This window comes from Neoarius graeffei, chromosome 5 (genome assembly GCF_027579695.1).
Source record: "Neoarius graeffei isolate fNeoGra1 chromosome 5, fNeoGra1.pri, whole genome shotgun sequence".
NCBI lineage: Eukaryota > Metazoa > Chordata > Actinopteri > Siluriformes > Ariidae > Neoarius > Neoarius graeffei.
In genome coordinates, this window is record NC_083573.1 from 37204923 (window position 1) to 37227080 (window position 22158).

A 22158-nucleotide genomic window follows, 5' to 3' on the forward strand; every position below is an offset into this window, starting at 1 on the left:
GTCAGAGGTGGTACATCATGTTGTAAATAAAATGTGAACATAATAAGTTTGCTACCCGTTTTCATTTCCGTTCGAAAATACAACCAATGATCAAAACAATAGTGTCTTGTGTTCACGTTAGCCTATAGTCTGGTAAGTTAGCAAAATAGCTCAAGTCTCGTCAGCACCCAATACCTTCATAAACAACAGGTCACGACTGTCCAGCCTTTTCTGATCTGAAACGCACCAAATCAAATCGAGAGAGAGAATAAAAGAGTTTGTGCCGCCTGGAAAACGAAAATCCTATCTAGCTAAGTGGCTTCGACTGTTATTGCTTGAAATGCTAATTAAAATTGCACTGTTAATGATCATAAGCATTCCGGACAGGCCCGGCGCCAGGAACAGTTTACTAAGGGGGCAATTAGAAATCGCAAGGGGGCAAATATTTTTTCATATAGTGTGTAGTAGTGATGGCGGTCTGACAACGTGTTTCAAACAATTAACTGCGCCAACCACAAAACCACGGCCCCGAAGGTTGCTTTAGTCCGGGAAAATCATGTGGCATATTACCAGGGCAGTTGCGCTTTATCAGCCCCCGTGCCCACCTGTTAACCCTCCCCTCCGATTTTCTCACAGACACGCGGTACAACCGGAAAGATGCCAAACATAAAACACACACACAAACCTACAGGCAAGTCCTTTACATTTAAAATACATACAAATAGCTCCGCGGCATGAAAACAAAACGTCAATGCAAGTCTAAGGTACTTGGCTCGGCGGCCAAAATCATAATTTAAAAAAATCAACAGACCCCGCGGCTGCACCAGTAATAGCCTTCCTGACTCGCACCGAGTCAACGCTAACCACTTAATCCGCGACCCCAGTTTAGGCGTGTAGGGGACTAAACACTCTGAAGTGATGAATTTTCACCCCCGCTGCATGGGGGGTGACGTCAACGACACATATTCTTACGCTATTTGCGCACAAAGCGGATATGAACACACACACCGACATAAACGGAGATAAACTTAGCCTACAAAGAAAGAAAATGGATTCACAATATTGTGATTGAATTCGTTTAATTCGGTGGGGGAAAGACTACTCCCGTAAACTGACTACATATTGCAGAGACAGTGCACTTGTAAGTGTGCATGTAAAACCCCCGCCCGCACGACCCTTGTCCTTATCACAGGTCTGTGTGTGCGCGGCTGTGTCAGCATTTCACACATACACCCACAATAACTAGTAGTCCCAGTAGTTAGGATTGATACATATGTCTAAAACAGGGTTAGTATTAAATTCAGGCTTTTTGAAATAATCCTACCTTAATACAGTTGAATTCTACGATTGCAACGTAAGAATCATAACAACCAATCAGATTTGTTCTACCGTGCCAGTTTTAGTAGTGATTTATGTGAAATGTATTTTTGTGCAATGCGCAACCACTTAATATTTCGTATTTGAAAATGCAAATTATTAATACGTCTATAATAAGCTACATTATATTTTCATAAGAAAACAATTAAGTGATCTGAGTCTCCGTTGAGGGGGCGGGGCTGTAGCCACGAGGGGGCGACGCCCCCTTTCGCCCCCCCATGGCGCCGGGCCTGATTCCGGACTGGCAAAATTAACTCCCCTCTTTCTTTTTCTCTCACTTGTTGACTTTCCAGAGCTGAGTTTGGTTTGTTTTAGTGTAGTAGACTTCTTCATCTTATGCCAATTTTCAGATTCCACGACTAATTGACAAACTGCCTGGCTGCGGAGTCGGACCTTGATGAGAACACTTCTCAGCTCTTGTATATCCCGTGGTGCTTAGCTGACTATCGCGAGGCTGCCTAATATGAAATGTTTCCAATGTCGGATATTTCAGCTTCGTTTAAAAATGATTATGTGGACTTTATTTTTAGACAAACAAATGAGAACAGGGGGATGCAAGCTGAATTTAGAATTTTCCACCGATCAAAGTCAGAACGATTTTCATCATATATTAATTTCACATTTCTGAGTGAAAAAAAAAATACCGTGGGAAAAAAATGCCGAGGACATGACCTCGGTGTCCTCAATGGTAGTTACGGCCCTGCTAACCACTACACCACCGTGCCGCCCAAAGTACAACGTTTGTCTTTCAAATGTAGTGAAGTTAAAGTCATAAGTTGCCCAAAAAAATACTCAAGTAAAGTACAAATACTCCAAAAGTGTACTTAAGTACAGTATTCAAGTAAATGTACTTCATTACTGTCCACCTCTGTGTGTGATTAGTTTATTGTACTGTAGGTACAGTCCCAGGCTCGTGTTAACTTGCTGGATAATTAGGTAATGTGTTTGTCTTGTCTGCAAAAGCACAAACCAGAATGTCTGTGTATACCAACATTAAAAGTCTTTATTTATCTTTGTTTTATTGACAATATCTGAAACCACCAAAAAAAAAAACCCTATGAAAATACAATTACAGTTCATATAAAAGACCAGATACATCAATGGTGCAGACCTAGTCTATTTGATTCTTTAAAAAAAAAACTTCTTTGCTCTCGTATAGAAAAGCTCTTATATAGAAACAGCCAGTGTGATTTTATACTGTATTACTAGAAGTAGGCCTGGCTGCAACATTTGCCCATATTTTTACATAATATCTGTAGGTATCTAAGTTATACTGCCCTTTACAAGTTTAACTGAAAGTGCACAATGATGCAGCAGGACAGAATTGAAATGCAATAGCATTATACTACATCAAGCAACTAATCAGGTCTGTTTTGAAAAGATTAAAATATTGTCAGTAAATCTGTTTAATTATAAATGAAATGTTTGATATGACTAAGCAAAGGAAATAGGTTTAGTTGCACTATTTTTTTAAGAATGACATTCTGATACATTTAGCACCTAATTCTTGTCAAGTCAGATGCCCATGAGCTTATGCAAAAAAAAAAAATTAAAATAAAAAATTCACTGGTATGTGCCCAAAATGCTGATTTACCAGAAATGAATTGACTCAATCTTTCGTAACATTTCTGATAACATGTAAAAATAAAGATACTCCATTCTTCATTTGATCAAAGATGGATGGTACAACCCCTTGTTTTTCTTCTGCAGTGTCACCATTCAGTCAGCTATTTCCTCTATGACTACAGATAGATCAATTTTGAATATCCGGTTGTAATGAAATTAGTCATGCCCATGCAAAAGGGTGTTAACTTGTGCTATACTCCACTTTTACCAAACAGTCTTTTTCACTAAATTGAAACTAACTTGTTGAGTTTCTCAGTAAGTATAATACTGACAAAAAATAAATGAAGAGAAACCATGGTACAGGTAGACTACTCTACAAATGTATACTTGTGTAAGGAGCCTTTAAGTTTTTGCAATTAAACAGAAGGCTTTTCGATCCAACCATCCAAAATAATCAAATCAAGATTAAACAGTATACACCTTTCTAGACCAGTGCTGAGAAAGAGTTTACTGGCTATTAAAATGGATTAACCATGTGCTTCCCTGAGGTTTCTATATTTCATCCGTTATTAAAACTTTAATAAGGCCAGTCAGTCATTACCATATGATCTGAAGATGATCAAAAACTTTCATCAGGTCGAGAGAACTAATTCCAAACATGTATTGTTTTATACTTATTATTCATGCATACATCACTTAAAACTTAAATTTTTTGCTCTTTGACAACTTCAAATGATAACGTATACACTTCAGACACACTGTTAATGTGATCTTATTTGAGGAAAATAACTTGACGACAGAGTTTTAGGTTTGAATGATAAAAACTTCCCTAGGTAGCACACTAGACTATTGGACCCTACTTTTCTGAGAATATTCAGCTAATATTTCTTCTCAATATTTTGTGGTGTTCAAACCTCTAGATGCATGAATGCAATTCGCTTCAGGTGAATGTGTATTGCTCCATCAGAAAGCTGAGGTTTGTGATGTGTCTGCAGACCACACAGAGCTCTTGCGAGACACTGTGTCCACACGGGCCTGCAACCTATATCTGTACGGCTTTATCAAGTCCAGCAGATGGCGTCGAAACTTCACTCCGACAAATGCATAGAGCATTGGGTTCACACAGCAGTGCATGTAACCCAGAGTAGAGGTGGTAATTATGGCAACATCCAGTGCTGTGGTGGTCTCGCAGGTTGTAGTACTGTTGATGCTTTGATTGGTGTAAAGAGTGTCCACCAGCAGGGTGATGTTGAAGGGTGTCCAAGTGATGAAAAATGCCATCACTAAGGCAAGGACAACTCGAACAGCCCTTTGCTTCTGTACACTCTGAGATCCACACTGCAGCCGCAGCAGGACACGAGAGTAACAGTAGACCAGAACAATGGCAGGAAGCAAAAAGCCCAACACATGGTAGAGTACACGTGACACCAGGCGCGATGTTGGATTTGGGTACTGGTGAGTACACTCAATTTTATTGCCTCTTCTGGGGTCACCTTCAGCCTTCAAATACATCCAGTCAGGGATGGAGAGAAAAAAACAGAAAACCCAAACAGCCAGGCAGCTGAGCTGCACCAGCAATGGTTTTGTGCGTGAGTACATCTGCACTGCGTGGACTACAGAAAAATATCGATCAAGACTGATGCAGGCCAGCAGGAAGATGCCACAGTAGAAGTTGACCTAGAAAAACAAATGAACCTTGTTTAATTCTGTCATGTTGCATATCCATTTTAAATGCAAATACAGTGATTACTTACAGTGTCTTGCAAAAGTATTTCATCCCCCTTTGTGCTTGTCCTGTTTTGTCACATTACAAGATGGAATTAAAATGGATTTTTTGGGGGTCAGCACCATTTGAGTTACACAACATACCTACCACTTTAAAGCTGAAAATTGTTTTATTGTGACACAAAAAGTAATTAAGATGAAAAAACAGAAATCTGGAGTGTGCATAGGTATTCACCCCCTTTCGTATGAAACCCCTAAATAAGAGCTGGTCCAAACAATTCACTTCATAAGTCACGTAATTAGTTGATTAAGGCTACGTTCACACTGCAGGCTGAAGTGACTCAAATCCGATCTTTTCGCCCATATGTGACCTGTATCCGATCTTTTATTGACAATATGAACGACACAGATCCGATTTTTTCAAATCCGACCCAGGCCGTTTGGATATGTGGTCCTAATTCCGATTCCTATCCGCTCTTTTCATATGCGACTTCAGTCTGAACCGCCAGGTCGCATTCATCCGCCTTGCACGTCATCAACAAGCCACAAACGTCACTATTCTGCGCTGAAGTAGGCGGCGGGTCTCTCAAAAAAAGTTACAACAACATGGCGCATAATCACGGGCGCAGATAGAGGGGGGGACCCGTCCCACCCAGATTTAAATTCACCTCGCTCGGTCCCCCCCACTTATAGGGAGGAAAAAACGTCTATGCTGTCTTTCTTTGTATACGGCAAACCTCACGGAAAAATCAAAAGACTAATTACCATTCGGTTTATTGAGGTGCACGGCAGTGTATACATAGTTGCAACAACTCACATAAAACAAAACAAAGACTGATATTCGGTTGGTTGAGCTGCGCAGACTGCACAGGTTGCGAGCTCGAGCTTGGTTGCTATGGTTACTAACAACAAGTTTGACAGGCATATCGGGGTTGGGGTTGGTTTGCTGGCAGCTTTGTCCCCCCCAGGTCAAAAAACGTATCTGCGCCCCTGCGCATGACATCAATGCGAGGGACGCTTCGGGCTGTGAAGGTTCTGAATCTTCTCAATGGAAGGACGCAGAGGTTAGGTAGCTGATTTCCATTTGGGGGGATGCAGCTATTCAAGCTAGATTGGATGAGTCATACCGCAACCGGGCGGTTTTACTTCCGTAAACACTGGCCATGCTCACTGCGTGTGACGTCGTCGTATCCTGCAATGTGCATGCGGAACACTTTTAGGTCGCATTTCGTTCATACTGAGGATCACATACAAGTCGCATATATTTGTTAATGTGAACGACCTCACAAAAAAATCGGATTTCACAAAAAAATCGGAATTGAGCATTAAGCCTTGCAGTGTGAACGTAGCGTAAGAGCCACCTGTATGCAATCAAAATGTCACATGATCTGTCACATGATGTCTCTATAAATCAACCTGTTCTGGAAGGACCCTGACTCTGCAATACTATGAAGCAAGCAACATGAGAACCAAGGAGTGCTCCAAACAGGTCAGAGACAAAGTTGTGGAGAAGTATAGATGAGGGTTGGGTTATAAAATAATATCCCAAACTTGGAATATCTCAGGGAGCGCCATTAAATCCATTATAGCAAAATGGAAAGAATATGGCACCACTACAAACCTGACAAGAGAAGGCCACACACCAAAACTCACAGACCGGGCAAGGAGGGCATTAATCAGAGATGCAACAAAGATAACAAAGACAACACTGAAGGAGCTGCAAAGATCCACAGCAGAGATGGGAGTATCTGTCCATAGGACCACTTTAAGCTGTACACTCCACAGAGTGGGGCTTTATGGAAGTGGCCAGAAAAAAAGCCATTGCTTAAGGAAACACATTTGGAGTTTGGCCAATGGCATGTGGCTAACTCCCCAAACACATGGAAGATGATTCTCTGGTCAAATGAGACTAAAATTGATCTTTTTGGCCATCATGGGAAATGGCAGGTATGGTGCAAACCCAACACCCTGAGAACACCATTCTTACAGTGAAGCATGGTGGTGGCATCATCATGCTGTGGGGATATTTTTCATCTGCAGGAACAGGAAAGCTGGTCAGGACTGAAGGAAAGATGGATGGCACTAAATGCAGGGCAATTCTGGAGGAAAACCTGTTTGAGCCGGCCAGAGGTTTGAGACTGGGATGAAGGTTCACGTTCCAGCAGGACAATGACCCTGAACATACTGAAAGCCACACTGGAGTGGTTTAAAGGGAAACATTTAAATGTCTTGGAATGGCCTAATCAAAACCCAGACATCAATCCAATTGAGAATCTGTGGCATAAATTGAAGATTGCTGTATACCAATACAACCCATCTAACTTGAAGGAGTTGGAGCAGTTTTGCCTTGAGGAATGGGCAAAATTCCCAGTGGCTAGATGTGCTAAGCTAATAGAGACAGACCCCAAGAGACTTGCAGCTGGAATTGCAGCAAAAGGTGGCTCGACAAAGTATTGACTTTGAAGGGGTGAATGCACACTCCAGGTTTCTAGGGGTTTTTTTTTGTCTTAATTATTGTTTGTCACAGTAAAACAACAGTTTTCATCTTTAAAGTTGTAGGCATGTTGTGTAAATCAAATGGTGCTCCCCCCCAAAAAAAATCCATTTAATTCCAGCTTGTAATGCAACAAAATAATACAAAGACAAAGGAAGATGAATACTTTTGCAAGACACTGTATGTTCTGGACACCTGCACAGATTTCCCCTGGAGCTAGAAGAGTTTTCCTGTGTGCTTTTTTCCTAGCTGAATGCCACTCATGGCATTAGACGATTGTTATGGTACAAATTTTTACCATAAATTATTTTGGTAAAATCAACACTGGTCAATGAGAGTGTGTAACTGTGTCACTGGTGAAAGAGAGCGTGCCATGTTGCTTGGGTCTGGAGCATCTTAGATAAGTACAGTGCAGCATAAAACCAATTGCGATGTGGGAACGTAGAGATTGACTGTGATGTACTTTCAGTGGTTGTAACTCATTCTTGAAACCTAATGCACACCTTGGAGAAGAGTACTGATAGTACAACCCCAATTCCAAAAAAGTTGTGACAAAGTACAAATTGTAAATAAAAACAGAATACAATGATGTGGAAGTTTCAAAATTCAATATTTTATTCAGAATAGAACATAGATGACATATCAAATGTTTAAACTGAGAAAATGTATAATTTAAAGAGAAAAATTAGGTGATTTTAAATTTCATGACAACAACACATCTCAAAAAAGTTGGGACAAGGCCATGTTTACCAATGTGAGACATCCCCTTTTCTTTTTACAACAGTCTGTAAATGTCTGGGGACTGAGGAGACAAGTTGCTCAAGTTTAGGGATAGGAATGTTAACCCATTCTTATTAATGTAGGATTCTAGTTGCTCAACTGTCTTGGGTCTTTTTTGTCGTATCTTCCGTTTTATGATGCGCCAAATGTTTTCTATGGGTGAAAGATCTGGACTGCAGGCTGGCCAGTTCAGTACCCAGACCCTTCTTCTACGCAGCCATGATGCTGTAATTGATGCAGTATGTGGTTTGGCATTGTCATGTTGGAAAATGCAAGGTCTTCCCTGAAAGAGACGTCATCTGGATGGGAGCATATGTTGCTCTAGAACCTGGATATACCTTTCAGCATTGATGGTATCTTTCCAGATGTGTAAGCTGCCCATGCCACACGCACTAATGCAACCCCATACCATCAGAGATGCAGGCTTCTGAACTGAGCGCTGATAACAACTTGGGTCGTCCTTCTCCTCTTTAGTCCCAATGACACGGCGTCCCTGATTTCCATAAAGAACTTCAAATTTTGATTCATCTGACCACAGAACAGTCTTCCACTTTGCCACAGTCCATTTTAAATGAGCCTTGGCCCAGAGAAGACGTCTGCGCTTCTGGATCATGTTTAGATATGGCTTCTTCTTTGAACTATAGAGTTTTAGCTGGCAATGGCGGATGGCACGGTGAATTGTGTTCACAGATAATGTTCTCTGGAAATATTCCTGAGCCCATTTTGTGATTTCCAATACAGAAGCATGCCTATATGTGATGCAGTGCCGTCTAAGGGCCCGAAGATCATGGGCACCCAGTATGGTTTTCCGGCCTTGACCCTTACGCACAGAGATTCTTCCAGATTATCTGAATCTTTTGATGATATTATGCACTGTAGATGATATGTTCAAACTCTTTGCAATTTTACACTGTCGAACTCCTTTCTGATATTGCTCCACTATTTGTCGGCGCAGAATTAGGGGGATTGGTGATCCTCTTCCCATCTTTACTTCTGAGAGCCACTGCCACTCCAAGATGCTCTTTTTATACCCAGTCATGTTAATGACCTATTGCCAATTGACCTAATGAGTTGCAATTTGGTCCTCCAGCTGTTCCTTTTTTGTACCTTTAACTTTTCCAGCCTCTTATTGCCCCGTCCCAACTTTTTTTGATGTGTTACTGTCATGAAATTTCAAATGAGCCAATATTTGGCATGAAATTTCAAAATGTCTCACTTTCGACATTTGATATGTTGTGTATGTTCTATTGTGAATACAATATCAGTTTTTGAGTTTTGTAAATTATTGCATTCCATTTTTATTTACAATTTGTACTTTGTCCCAGGGCGGCACGGTGGTGTAGTGGTTAGCGCTGTCGCCTCACAGCAAGAAGGTCCGGGTTCGAGCCCCGTGGCCGGCGAGGGCCTTTCTGTGTGGAGTTTGCATGTTCTCCCCGTGTCCGCGTGGGTTTCCTCCGGGTGATCCGGTTTCCCCCACAGTCCAAAGACATGCAGGTTAGGTTAACTGGTGACTCTAAATTGACCGTAGGTGTGAATGTGAGTGTGAATGGTTGTCTGTGTCTATGTGTCAGCCCTGTGATGACCTGGCGACTTGTCCAGGGTGTACCCCGCCTTTCGCCTGTAGTCAGCTGGGATAGGCTCCAGCTTGCCTGCGACCCTGTAGAACAGGATAAAGCGGCTACAGATAATGAGATGAGATGAGACTTTGTCCCAACTTTTTTGGAATCGGGGTTGTATACCAATAGAGTTTTTGGGAGGTCTGTGTACCGCTCCAGAAACAGCATGATGTTGGTTAATGTGCAGTAAACAGGCATCAACGCCACCTTGACAAGCTTAAGCCTGATCCTGCACCTATTGCAACAAATTTAATATTTGACAATGTTGTTTATCAGGCCTGGGATATTCCATGGTGTACCAGTTTCATAAAACAGCTCATGTATGTGTTCAAGAGTGGAGGGAATTTCCAACCTGGTATATGACCATACATAATTACTGAAGTAGCAGATGTGGAAACCACAGAACTGAAGTCAATACCTCAAGTAGAGAAACTAATGTCCTCACTATTGGTACAAGTAGACAAAGCATAAAGTAGTAAAGACATTACTTAAAGGTGTTGGATGACTCTGACCCCCCCATACAAAGTAATGGTCCCACAGTGGGATTTGAACATGGTTCAAGGCAGTTTATGCAACTTGCCATATAAACCAATAGAAGGCACAGATATAAAGATTATAAAGTTAACTGTATTTGACACATTTTTTTTCTGTTCATCCTTATGGCTGCTTTGAGGACCAGAATTTAAACATATCGAACTGTGCATGAACCCAGAATTACTGGCAGAGATACTGATGTTGTGGTATGCTGTATTAATGCAGACATGGGGAAAAGAAAGTATACTCTCCTTCAATTATGTTTTTATTCATCAAGGCTTAAATAACAACTGTATGGTCCTAACCAACTTCTATAAACAAAGAACCTGAGATCATAACAGATTTCAATATATACTCATTTTTGCCCAAAACATAAACCAAAGTTCAGAAACAAGGTGGGTAACAATAAGTATACTCTTGTTAGTTTTTTTCTTTTTTATCAGACATCTAAATTTTTAGGTTTGTTTACCTGACATGTTTCGACGTACGACTGTCGTCTTCCTCAGAGTGTCACCGAATGTTATTGGTGACGCATCTTTTATCAGCTGATGTTTATCAACTTCGGAAACATCAGCTGATAAAAGATGCGTCACCAATAACATCCGGTGACACTCTGAGGAAGACGACAGTCGTACGTCGAAACATGTCAGGTAAACAAACCTAAAAATTTAGATGTCTGATAAAAAAAGAAAAAAACTAACAATATTCAATATAAGACATAATGAACGTAATCGAAAGAATAAGTATACTCTTCCTACAGCCACAATTATTAACAGAGTAATTAGCAGCCAGATGATGCACAAGATTAGTTAATCATCAAGAAGTGTGACTACCTCTGTAAAAGCAGAACATTTGTCAGTTTGGCGTTCTCAAGCACTCAGGTGTTTGTCAGTCATTTCAAGAAGAAAGTACATCAGCCGACCTCAGAGAAGCAACTGTTGCTGCGGTCATCAATCTGTGAATGTTTAAAAGGCTATCTCCAAACAATTTGAAATTCATCATTCTACACTGAGAAGGACTGTTTATAAATGGAGAGTTATCAAGACAGTTGCCAATCTTCCCAGGAGTGTAATGCACAGAGATATAAAGAAAAAGCCACATCATTTGACCTTTTTTTGACCTACATTTGGTCTCTGTAAGCACATTCAGTGTTTATGTTCATGGCAGCACAATCAGAAAAAGACTGAACAAATATGGCTTTCATAGAAAAATAATATGGCAGCATGACTTGGGTTTCCACAATTGCATTTGAACAAACTACAAATGTTCTGGAACTATATCCTTTGGACGGATGAGACCACGGTAGAGACAACAATGAACTCAACTTCATAGAAGAATAATCTTAAGACAGGTGTGTGTGTGGGGGGGGGGGCATGGTGGTGTAGCAGGTAGCACTGTCGCCTCACAACAAAAAGGTTCTGGGTTCAAGCCCAGGGGCCAACAGGGGCCTTTCTGTGTGGAGTTTGCATGTCCTCCCTGTGTCTGCATGGGTTTCTTCCGGGTGCTCCAGTTTCCCCCACAGTCCAAAGACATGTAGGTTAGGCTAATTGGTGGCTCTAAATTGACCGTAGGTGTAAATGTGAGTGTGAATGGTTGTCTCTATGTGTCAGTCCTGCAATGGTTTGGTGACTTGTCCAGGGTGTACCCTGCCTCTCGCCCATAGTCAGCTGGGATGGGCTCCAGCTTGCTCGTGACCCTGCACAGGATAAGTGGTTACGGATAATGGATGGACAAATGTGAGGCAATCTGTCCAGCAGCTTAAACTGAGCTGAAATTGTGTCATGCAACAAGACAATGGTCCCAAGTACATCAGCAAATTGGCATTGGAATGGCTAAAGAAGAAATATCAAGGCGTTGGAATGGCCAAGTCAAAGTCCAGACCTCAAGCCCATTGAGATGCTGTGGCAGGATCTTAAGAGAGCTGTACATAAATGAATGTCCTCAAAAAGAAGGGGAAAAAAAACAAAAAAAAACAATGAACTGAAGCAAATGTTGTAAAGAAGAGTTGGCCAAAATTTTCCAGAGACTGTTATAGAATAAACATTTACTTCAAGTTATTGTTGTTAAAGTTAGTTTACTGAATTATAGGATGCACCTACAGTATTTTCTCCCACCTAGTTTCTGAATGTTGGTTGGGGGGGGGGGGGGTGTGTGTGACTAAATATTGAAATCTGTTGTGGTTTTTTCTGTTGTCAACTGAGGTTCTTTGTTTCTTTACAGATGTTGGTGTGTACCACACAATTGTTATTTTGGGTCCTGATAAATAAAAGCATAGAATTGAAAAAGGCTGTGTTTTCTTTTTCCCATCTCTGTATACCCATCACCCTGTCTGTTCTTGGAAATTAGATTGTACCCAGGACAGCCCTGTGGCCAGGGAGGATGCTCAAGCTTCTTTGTGGAATTGACTGCCAGCTGAGCGGGACAGTGACCAGCTGTTTATGTGCTTTGGGGAGCACAATGAAGTGACCTCACTATCAGTTTAGTGTATTGGTTAAAGAAGTGATTGTACAGGCATACTTGAATGCATACCAAGAGATGCCTTCTTTAATTAATTTGACGTGATTCAGCATGCGCTATAAAGAGCTCCTCCTCACCAGATTCTATAAACTAAATGTTGTGTCATCATAGCCTGTGTGTTCTGTGGTGAGTTCTCATATTCTAGAGTACAGTATTAATAGTGATTCTCATCCTCAGTAGAGGGCACTATCAGTACTTGAGGGACTTTTATCATCAATAGGATCAGTGTCATAACTCAAGTGATTCATATTTTCAGCATTATCAGAACTTAAGTGGATTTCACATTCAAAAAGGATCAGCATCACACTTGAGTGACTATTCTGCTGAAGAGGTGCAATGTCAACACTTTTTGAGCAGCCATTTATTCCCATAGAAAATTGTGTCAAAATCTCATGATGACTTTGATATGCAGCCTCCACTAGTTCCTAGCAATCCAGAACAGTAGGTTCTGTATATAAATGTACTGTAGTTCTTCAACTAAATGGAGGGCCACCAGGACACCTGGGTTATTCTTGATGTCAAGAACGGCTAGAGGATGAGTGTGATGCAGCTGAGACCTTTAATAGGCAACAGGTTATGGTTATGGTCACAATCACAAGAACTTTGCTATTAGTACATGGCTAGAACCTATACACACTAGTGAGAAACATCATTATTTCCAGAAGAAAACCACTCTTGTCATGGAACCAGTTTCATATATAATTTAGGTGTTTTACCTATTAAAAAAAAAAAGAAAAACAAATCTGATCTTAAACAGCATTAATCATCTTGCAACAAAAGAGCTGTTCAATGTTCAGCATAGCAATAACCACAAGTCAAGTTTTGTTTTTGCTCATTAAGAGGGAGTCAAATATAAAGCTGCAAAACAGGAATGCATAACTGAATAATCAAAGTTAATATTAATTGCTTTGATTTTACTCTGTTTAAGACAACATAAAGAGAAATAACATTCCAATAGATATTTAAAAAAAAACATCATAAAAATGGTGCCTACTGCCATTTGGCGAGGCATGCTGCAATACAGATGCGAGTAGGTGGGAAAACTTTTGCAGTTACCAAAGCACGATCCACCCACTGTAACCCTGGCTATGTAATAGGCAAGAGGTTGAGGGCTATAGAAATGGAGATCAACACCGCCCAGTGTACCTTAAGGTCCTGGCTAGTACTAGGACGGGAGACTGCCTGGGAAGACCAGGTCCTGACATGGGAGGGACTTTGATATATTGAAGAAAGGTTTGATCATAGATAGACTTACAGTATGTATAAAGTAATTTTTAATAAGCTAAAGAACATGTGGTTTGGTTAGCCTTAGGTGTAAATATCTAACAAGCATTAGTGCAATTAGGTACATTAGGTGAGTAACAGCATTAGACAGGACACTAAACACAGTACACATAATCATAATGACCCACAAACTTCAGCTCCTCCGTACCTTAAACAGTGCTCCAGAGAGCTTGCAGAAACCGGTGCCAAAACTCCATCCGCTCACTGCATCCACTGCCCAGAGTGGCATGGTGAGGAGTAACAGTATGTCAGCCACACTCAGGTGTAGGACAAAGACGTCTGTCACACTCCATGTCCGCCTCTTCTGGCACAGCACAACCAACACCAGGCCGTTACCCATCAGCCCCAGCACAAACGCAACCGAGTACAAAATGGGGATGAAGATGGCTTCAAAATGCATAGTTGTGTCCTGATCACACACCATTCCACAACAAAGTGTCTCATTATCATAATACGGGTAGCTGTCGTTATACTCTCCATTCAAGTCTAGATCTGATGCATAAAAAACTTCCATTATCTGCAAGATAAAAAGAAAATTATCATCAGCATGATGAGAAATACGATTAATCATCACAGGTCATCTGTTTGCGTAGCCACATGGACTCTGTCTCTCATTCCTGCTTTATATGCTTCTGTTCACTTTAGTTAATAGTCATATTTTCTTATATTATTTCAATTACTTTGTAAGGAAGCTGTGTGATAACAGACATACTTCCTCATATCAGCAGGTGACTTGGCAATGTCTGCTAGCTGCAGGGATGTGGATTGAGTGAGGAAATGCTAAGATAAATGACCTAATTACTTTCTTTTCCATTTATCAATCAATTATTTCCAATATTCTCTGTTTAGAGCAGCTGATAATTTGCAGATTGTTATTTGTTCACACTGAAATCTGAATATAGTGTAGTTCAGTGTATCTAATAGCATATAATTCAATGCAGCAGTTTGTGATTTATGTCATGTGATTGTACTAAGATTCTAAATAGTAAACCAGTAAAACAGTAAAATGGCAAATTATCTTCACAGAACCAGGCTAATTTATAGTAAATGAAAACTGAAATTGTAGAGGGTGTTATATGACTGAAAGCGGTTTTTCCCTTAAGTTAGATTAAATGCTGGTGTTTTCGCTTCATCATCAGGTTGCAAAATTTCTACATGGGGTAAGTAATGATGTATATGTTTCATTTTTCTATCTTTTCTATTCTTTCCGAATGCATGTGTGACAGCAAAACTGTATAATTAACAATGTTAATATTGATATGGCAGTCAAAATGATTAGTTAATTTTCTGCTATGACAAAAAATATTGTAATTTTTTTCATATACTCTGTGTGATTAATAAACTAGTTTGTGTATAGACAGAGATCAAATGTAGGTACATAAAATGCAGAATTTTAACTAACAATACAAGTTTAAATATCAACCACATAAATATTTTCAATCTATCGACTTCAATTTAAAAATCATTATAACAAATGATTTATAGACTTACATTATAGGCTATATTATATAATATCTACAGTACCAGTCAAAAGTTTGGACACCCCTACTCATTCATAGGTTTTTCTGTATTTTGTTTATTTTCTACATTGTAGAACAATACTGAAGACATCAAAACTATGAAATAGGATCTGGAACATATATGGAATTATGTGGTAAACAAAAAAGTGTTAAAAACACAATGTTTCATATTTTAGATTCTCCAAAGTATCCAGCGTTTACCTTGACGCTTTGCACACTACTGGCATTATCTTAACCAGCTTCATGAGGTAGTCAACTGGAATGCTTTTCAATTAACAGGTGCCTCGGCAAAAGTTAATCAGTGGAATTTCTTGCCTTCTTAATGTGTTTGAGATCAAACAGTAAATAGTAAATAATTAATATACTATTCTACATATATATTCCATATATACTAATATGTGGAATAGGGCTATTCCAGTTGTGGAATAGCCCTATTCCACAACTGTAGTAATCCATATTATGTCAAGAACCTCTCAGCTAAGTAAAGAGAAATGACATCCATCATTACTTAAGACATGAAATGACTTTTAATTAATAAAAATGAAGAAAAAACATTGAATTAGAAGGCGTGTCCAAACTTTTGACTATGTATGTATGTATGTATTAGTACCAGTCAAAAGTTTGGACATGCCTTCTAATTCAATGTTTTTCTTCTTATATATTTCTTCTTATATTTTCTTCATAAATATAATTTTTACTTTTTTTAAAGCCACTGGTACAATTATTTGCTTCTATTTTTCAGAAGAAATAGTGATGATCTAAAGAAAGCATTTAAAACTGTCAATACAAAACTTAAAACACACCGACACTCGAACAGATGAGAGAATTAAAAAAATCAATAAATTCCAACTTACATATCAGCAGGTAGTCTGCTCGAAAACAGCTAATAAATTCACAGACACGCACACACACTGTCTCTCTGTCTAGCTTGTATACCACAGAAATAGGCTCAGAGACTGAGAGAGAGAGAGAGAGAGAGAGAGAGAGAGAGAGTGAGAGGGAGGAACTGGGTTACCACAGATTTATGATAAGATCTTTAGATCTTGTCATTCACAATGTTAAAATTCAGTGATTTTGTGAAAGTTATGAATTAAAAGATTTCCACATGCCTACCGAGGAGAGTGACAGCTTTAAATATCTGGCACTGAGCTCAGGATATTAAACCAATAATACGCTCCCCTAAATTTTACTGACCAGTAAATTTTGACCAGTAATTTTTTTTTTTTTTGGCAGGTTGAAAACAAAATGTTCTATAATTTGTAAATAATAATCAATAATCATCCTCAGAATGAAACCATTTCCTGCATACTGACATTTGCTGTACTTTACTAGTTCAATAGAGAACCACAGCTTTTTCTACTCAGACTTCGTTTTGCTTATGATCATCCTGCTGTTTTTTGTTTTTGTGGGTTTTTTTTTGCTTTTTTGTTTTCATATCGTAATGTATAAAAACTTTTTTGGACATTGCCATCCATGTTGCTTCCATATACTGGTCCTTTACATTTGGTCATTTCACTTGGCTTGGATATGAATTGTTTTGTAGACAAATCTAGTTGCGACATTGCACATGGTATGCAAATGAGCACAGCACACTTAACAGCTAACTTTGTAGTGCTGCTTGTTTTTAGTTGTTCTTTGCAAGTATGTGTTTTTGCTCAGAAATGATTTAAAATTATTTAAAATTCCTCAAACTCAGACGTAGATGCCAACTTCAGCAGTTCATCTTTAAGGAAGACATCTGTTCACATCGGTTACAACATTAATCACAGCAAAACCTACTACTGTGGTTCACAAATCAGCACATGATGAAAGCTAGAGAGGAGTAGACTGTGCTGAGGATCATCCCTAGTTGTGGGTCAATGTTCCCTGCCATGTTTAATCATATATGTGAAAATAATTACATGGATCACAAAGTACTTTATTGGTAGTTCTTTTGGTTGACCAAAGTGATTTAAGATGTATTTACACTTATTTACACTTATTGTCACCTAACTAAAATGCGGCTTAGATTAATTTGAGGGTTAAAGAATTTTTTTAAACCTATATTTTGTATGTGGCTATCTAATAACATTAAGAGGAAAACTACTGAGAAAGTATACTTAAATAAAAGTATAGATAATGTCTCAAAGTCTTACTCAATTCAAATAGGATTTTTTTCAGCCAACAATGTACTCAACTGAAAGGCAGCACTTTAAAAAGTCAAAAAGTTATTACTCTTAATTGTATTCAAGTATTAAAGTGTGAATGTTTTAACCTAAAGTAAGTTAATATGTTTTAATTTGAAAAAATAAGTTGCATTACTTCTCTAAAGTTGTTTGAAAGCATCTATGCTTTTTTGCCTGAATATATAGAGAATATTACAGTCACGTGAATATATGAAGTTTATCTTCGAGTGGTGAATGTATACATCACGAGTGAGTGAGCGAAGCGAATGAGTGATATATTTTTCAACATGAGAAGATAAACTTCATATCTTCGCACCACCATGCAATGTTCTTTATATTATATGGACACATACACAAAATATGCAAGTTCTCATCTCATCTCATTATCTCTAGCCGCTATATCCTGTTCTACAGGGTCGCAGGCAAGCTGGAGCCTATCCCAGTTGACTACAGGCGAGAGGCGGGGTACACCCTGGACAAGTTGCCAGGTCATCACAGGGCTGACACATAGACACAGACAACCATTCACACTCACATTCACACCTACGGTCAATTTTAGAGTCACCAGTTAACCTAACCTGAATGTCTTTGGACTGTGGGGGAAACCGGAGCACCCGGAGGAAACCCACACGGACACGGGGAGAACATGCAAACTCCGCACAGAAAGGCCCTCGCCGGCCACGGGGCCCGAACCCGGACCTTCTTGCTGTGAGGTGACAGCGCTAACCACTACACCACCGTGCCGCCCCCAATATGCAAGTTAATCAAAAGAATTTAAATTTTGAACCAGTTTGCCATTTTGACCACACACATCCAGTCAGTGGGAAAACACTGGGAGTGATGTAATCGGAGTGAAATATTGGGAAATATGTCACTCAGACCCGCAATGTATTTCATATAAAAAATGCGAGTTTTTCAACACGAGAAGATAAACTTCTCATCTTCAAGCCAACGTGTGATTTTTTTCTTTTTTATTATACAGACACATTCACAAGCAAAAAATACCCAAATTTATCAAAAAAATTCATCGCTTTCCTCACGAGTGACAAGAGATTTAGATCCCGTTTAGATATTTATGTCACGGTTTTCGTTCTCCATGTCCTGGCTGTAACTCGTATGAAAAATACCAGTGGTGTATTTCCCAGTAAAACACTCATGTCCATATATCATTTTATCATCAAATTAGCAAAAATTTCCTCAACATGCTTTTTCAAATTAGATGGAGTGAGTTCATGTGACAAATGAATCACCTCATTTTATGAATCAATCTCAGTATATGCTGATGAGCCTGTCCCTTAACATGCATCACTGTGTATGTTCATATGTTCCTAAACATTAAAAATGGTATGAGTCATTTTTGTGTGTACATTTTTTCCCCAAAAATGTTTTTCAAAACCGCCAAGTGCAGGAAAAATGGCTTGTTCATCAAGCCAGTTTTACTGCTTTGGGAGCTTTTGTTTGGATTTGATACAATATTTCCTTATTCATTTTAATGAAAGTCACTGGTTGAACATATGTATGGCGGTCAATCATATGTAAATAAGCAGAATAAAATAGGTTTTAAATAACCTAAATAATTTAAAAAGCACAATTGACTATGAATTTCATGTTCATTAAGTGAGCGATTTTAAAAAGTTTTAAAAAAAAATAAAAATAACCCCTGAAAATTGCTGAATAAATAAATGTGGATAAGTTCTTCCAGAGTCAAAGTTCAGAAGAATGGAGTGGCCAGTATCAACTAGCACATGTAGTTTTTTTTTTTTTGTCAATTCTGTTTTATATCTATATATAATTTAGGTGTCACTGGAGTTATGCCTTTCAGTCTCATCTCATTACCTCTAGCCGCTTTATCCTGTCCTACAGGGTCACAGGCAAGCTGGAGCCTATCCCAGCTGACTACGGGCGAAAGGCGGGGTACACCCTGGACAAGTTGCCAGGTCATCACAGGGCACCTTTCAGTAATAATTTTTTTTAAACAAAAATATATCTCATCTCATCTCATTATCTCTAGCCGCTTTATCCTTCTACAGGGTCGCAGGCAAGCTGGAGCCTATCCCAGCTGACTACGGGCGAAAGGCGGGGTACACCCTGGACAAGTCGCCAGGTCATCACAGGGCTGAACACATAGACACAGACAACCATTCACACTCACATCTACGGTCAATTTAGAGTCACCAGTTAACCTAACCTGCATGTCTTTGGACTGTGGGGGAAACCGGAGCACCCGGAGGAAACCCACGCGGACACGGGGAGAACATGCAAACTCCACACAGAAAGGCCCTCGCCGGCCCCGGGGCTCGAACCCAGGACCTTCTTGCTGTGAAGCGACAGCGCTAACCACTACACCACCGTGCCGCCCATACAAAAATATATGTAACAGAATAATTTATTAAATCTCATGATTAATGGTGTGTCTATTGAGATGCTGATGCCATCTTGGAAAACTCATCTTTAATTGAAATTTGTAACTGGTGTTCCTGTTAATGGTGTAATGGCCTGTACCAGTGACTTAACATAATGATACCACATTAAACATCAAGAACTTCAAAAATAATTGTATTACAGTCACAATTTCAAATACAATATAAAAACCATTGAATTAGATGTGTCCAAACTTTTGACTGGTACTATATACCAGTAAATACTCCAAAATTATACTTTTATGATAATACATTATTAATGAGGGTGGCACGGTGGTGTAGTGGTTAACACTGTCACCTCACAGCAATAAGGTCCTGGGTTTGAGCCCAGCAGCCGACAGGAGCCTTTGTGTGGAATTTGCATGGTCTCTCCGTGTCTGCATGGGTTTCCTTCAGGCTCTCCGGTTTCCCCCCCACAGTCCAAAGGCATGCAGGTTAGGCTAATTGGCGGCTCTAAAATTGGCCATAGGTGTGAATGTGAATGGTTGTTTGTCTCTGTGTGTCAGCCCTGCGATGACCTGGCGACTTGTCCAGGGTGTACCCCGCCTCTCGCCCATAGTCAGCTAGGATAGGCTCCAGCTTGCCTGCGACCCTGTAGAACAGGATAAGCAGCTACAGATAATGGACGGATGGCTCGAAATTGACCGCAGGTGTGAATGTGAGTGTCTAGGGAAGAAATGAGACAGGCATTGAGTGGTAATGAAAGTCTGCCAGAAGATTGGGATACTACTGCTATACTAGTAAGAAAGGCAGCAAGAAAGGTGCTAGGGTGGTCATCAGAAAGGAGGAAGGAAGACAAGGAGACATGGTGGTGGAACAAAGAAGTGCAGGAAATTATAAAAGAGAAGAGGTTAGCAAAGAAGAATTGGAACGATCTGAGAGATGAGGAAAGCAGGCAGTTATACAGAGAGACAAGACAGAAGGCAAAAAGTGTGGTAGTGAAGGCAAAAGCATATGCGTACCAGGGGCTGTACGAAAGACTGGAGATGAAAGAAGGAGAGAAAGACCTGTATAGACTAGCTAGGCAGAGAAACAGGGAAGCAAGGGATGTACAGCAGGTAAGAGTGATGAAAGATGTAAATGGAAGTGTGCTGACAGAGAGTGTATTAAGAAGGTGGAAAGAGTACTTTGAGGATTTATTAAATGAGGAGAATCCAAGAGAGAAAAGGTCAGATTCATTGGAGACAGCAAATCAGGAAGCAGAGTTGGTTCGTAAGGATGAGGTGAGGGCAGCCATTAAGACTGGGAAAGCAGTCAGGGTATCCCGATTGAGGCTTGGAGATGTTTGGGTGAGACAGCTGTGGAGTTCCTAACGAGATTGTTTAATAAGATCCTAGAGAATGAGAAAATGCCAAATGAATGGAGAGTGTGCTAGTCCCAATATATAAGAATAAGGGAGATGTACAGACAGAGCTGCAATAATTACAGAGGGATAAAATTGATGAGCCACACTATGAAGCTATGGGAAAGGGTATTGGAGGCGAGATTGAGAAGAGAGGTAGCAATCTGTGAACAGCAGTACGGGTTTATGCCAAAGAAGAGGGAAGAGGACTTCTGCTCCTCTATGACCCGCCACGCCTACTTAGATCAAAAGGTGCAGGCTATCTGCTGGTACCTCGTATAGTGAAGGCTACATCAGGGGGCAGAGCCTTTTCTTACAAAGCCCCACTGTTATGGAACAGCCTTCCAAGTAATGTTCGGGAATCAGACACAGTCTCAGCATTTAAGTCTAGGCTGAAAACATATCTGTTTAGTCAAGCCTTTTGTTAATGGTGTTTATGAGGTAAATGAGTAGATCTGGAGGGTCCTCAGACATAGAGTGTTTTGGTAAACTGGGATGTATGGATGCTGTCAGTCCCCACTCGCTTGCTCACTCAAGTTTGTTGACGGTGCAGTGGCTGGCTGCTTTATGTCCCGGGGCTCCCTCATGCCTGTGTTACCTTCTGGCTCTCTCCTTTTAGTTATGCTGTCATAGTTAGTTGCCGGAGTCCCTGCTTGTACTCGGTGCAATATGTATACTGTTCCTACTTATTCAGGTGACATTGGGCATACCTAACCACCTGTGTTTTCTTTCTCTCCCCCCCCCCACCCCAAATCTGTCCCTCTGAGTTACATGGAGTCAACAGGAAATCTTTTGGTGGAGACGGTGGGGACCTCGACTGGCTATCGTAGCCTGCAGGG

At 40.1% G+C, this 22158-nt stretch overlaps 1 protein-coding gene across 1 annotated transcript; it reads right to left on the bottom strand.

The window, feature by feature from the left end:
- Nucleotides 1-2400: 2400 nt before the first annotated feature.
- Nucleotides 2401-16345, bottom strand: LOC132886667 (C-X-C chemokine receptor type 3-like). The gene is made up of 3 exons (XM_060921600.1): nucleotides 16247-16345; nucleotides 14021-14389; nucleotides 2401-4599 (listed from the first exon to the last, which is right to left on the bottom strand). The coding sequence occupies exons 2-3, from the start codon at nucleotides 14384-14386 to the stop codon at nucleotides 3886-3888; spliced, it is 1080 nt and encodes a 359-aa protein (XP_060777583.1). The 5' UTR covers nucleotides 14387-14389; nucleotides 16247-16345; the 3' UTR covers nucleotides 2401-3885.
- Nucleotides 16346-22158: the final 5813 nt, after the last annotated feature.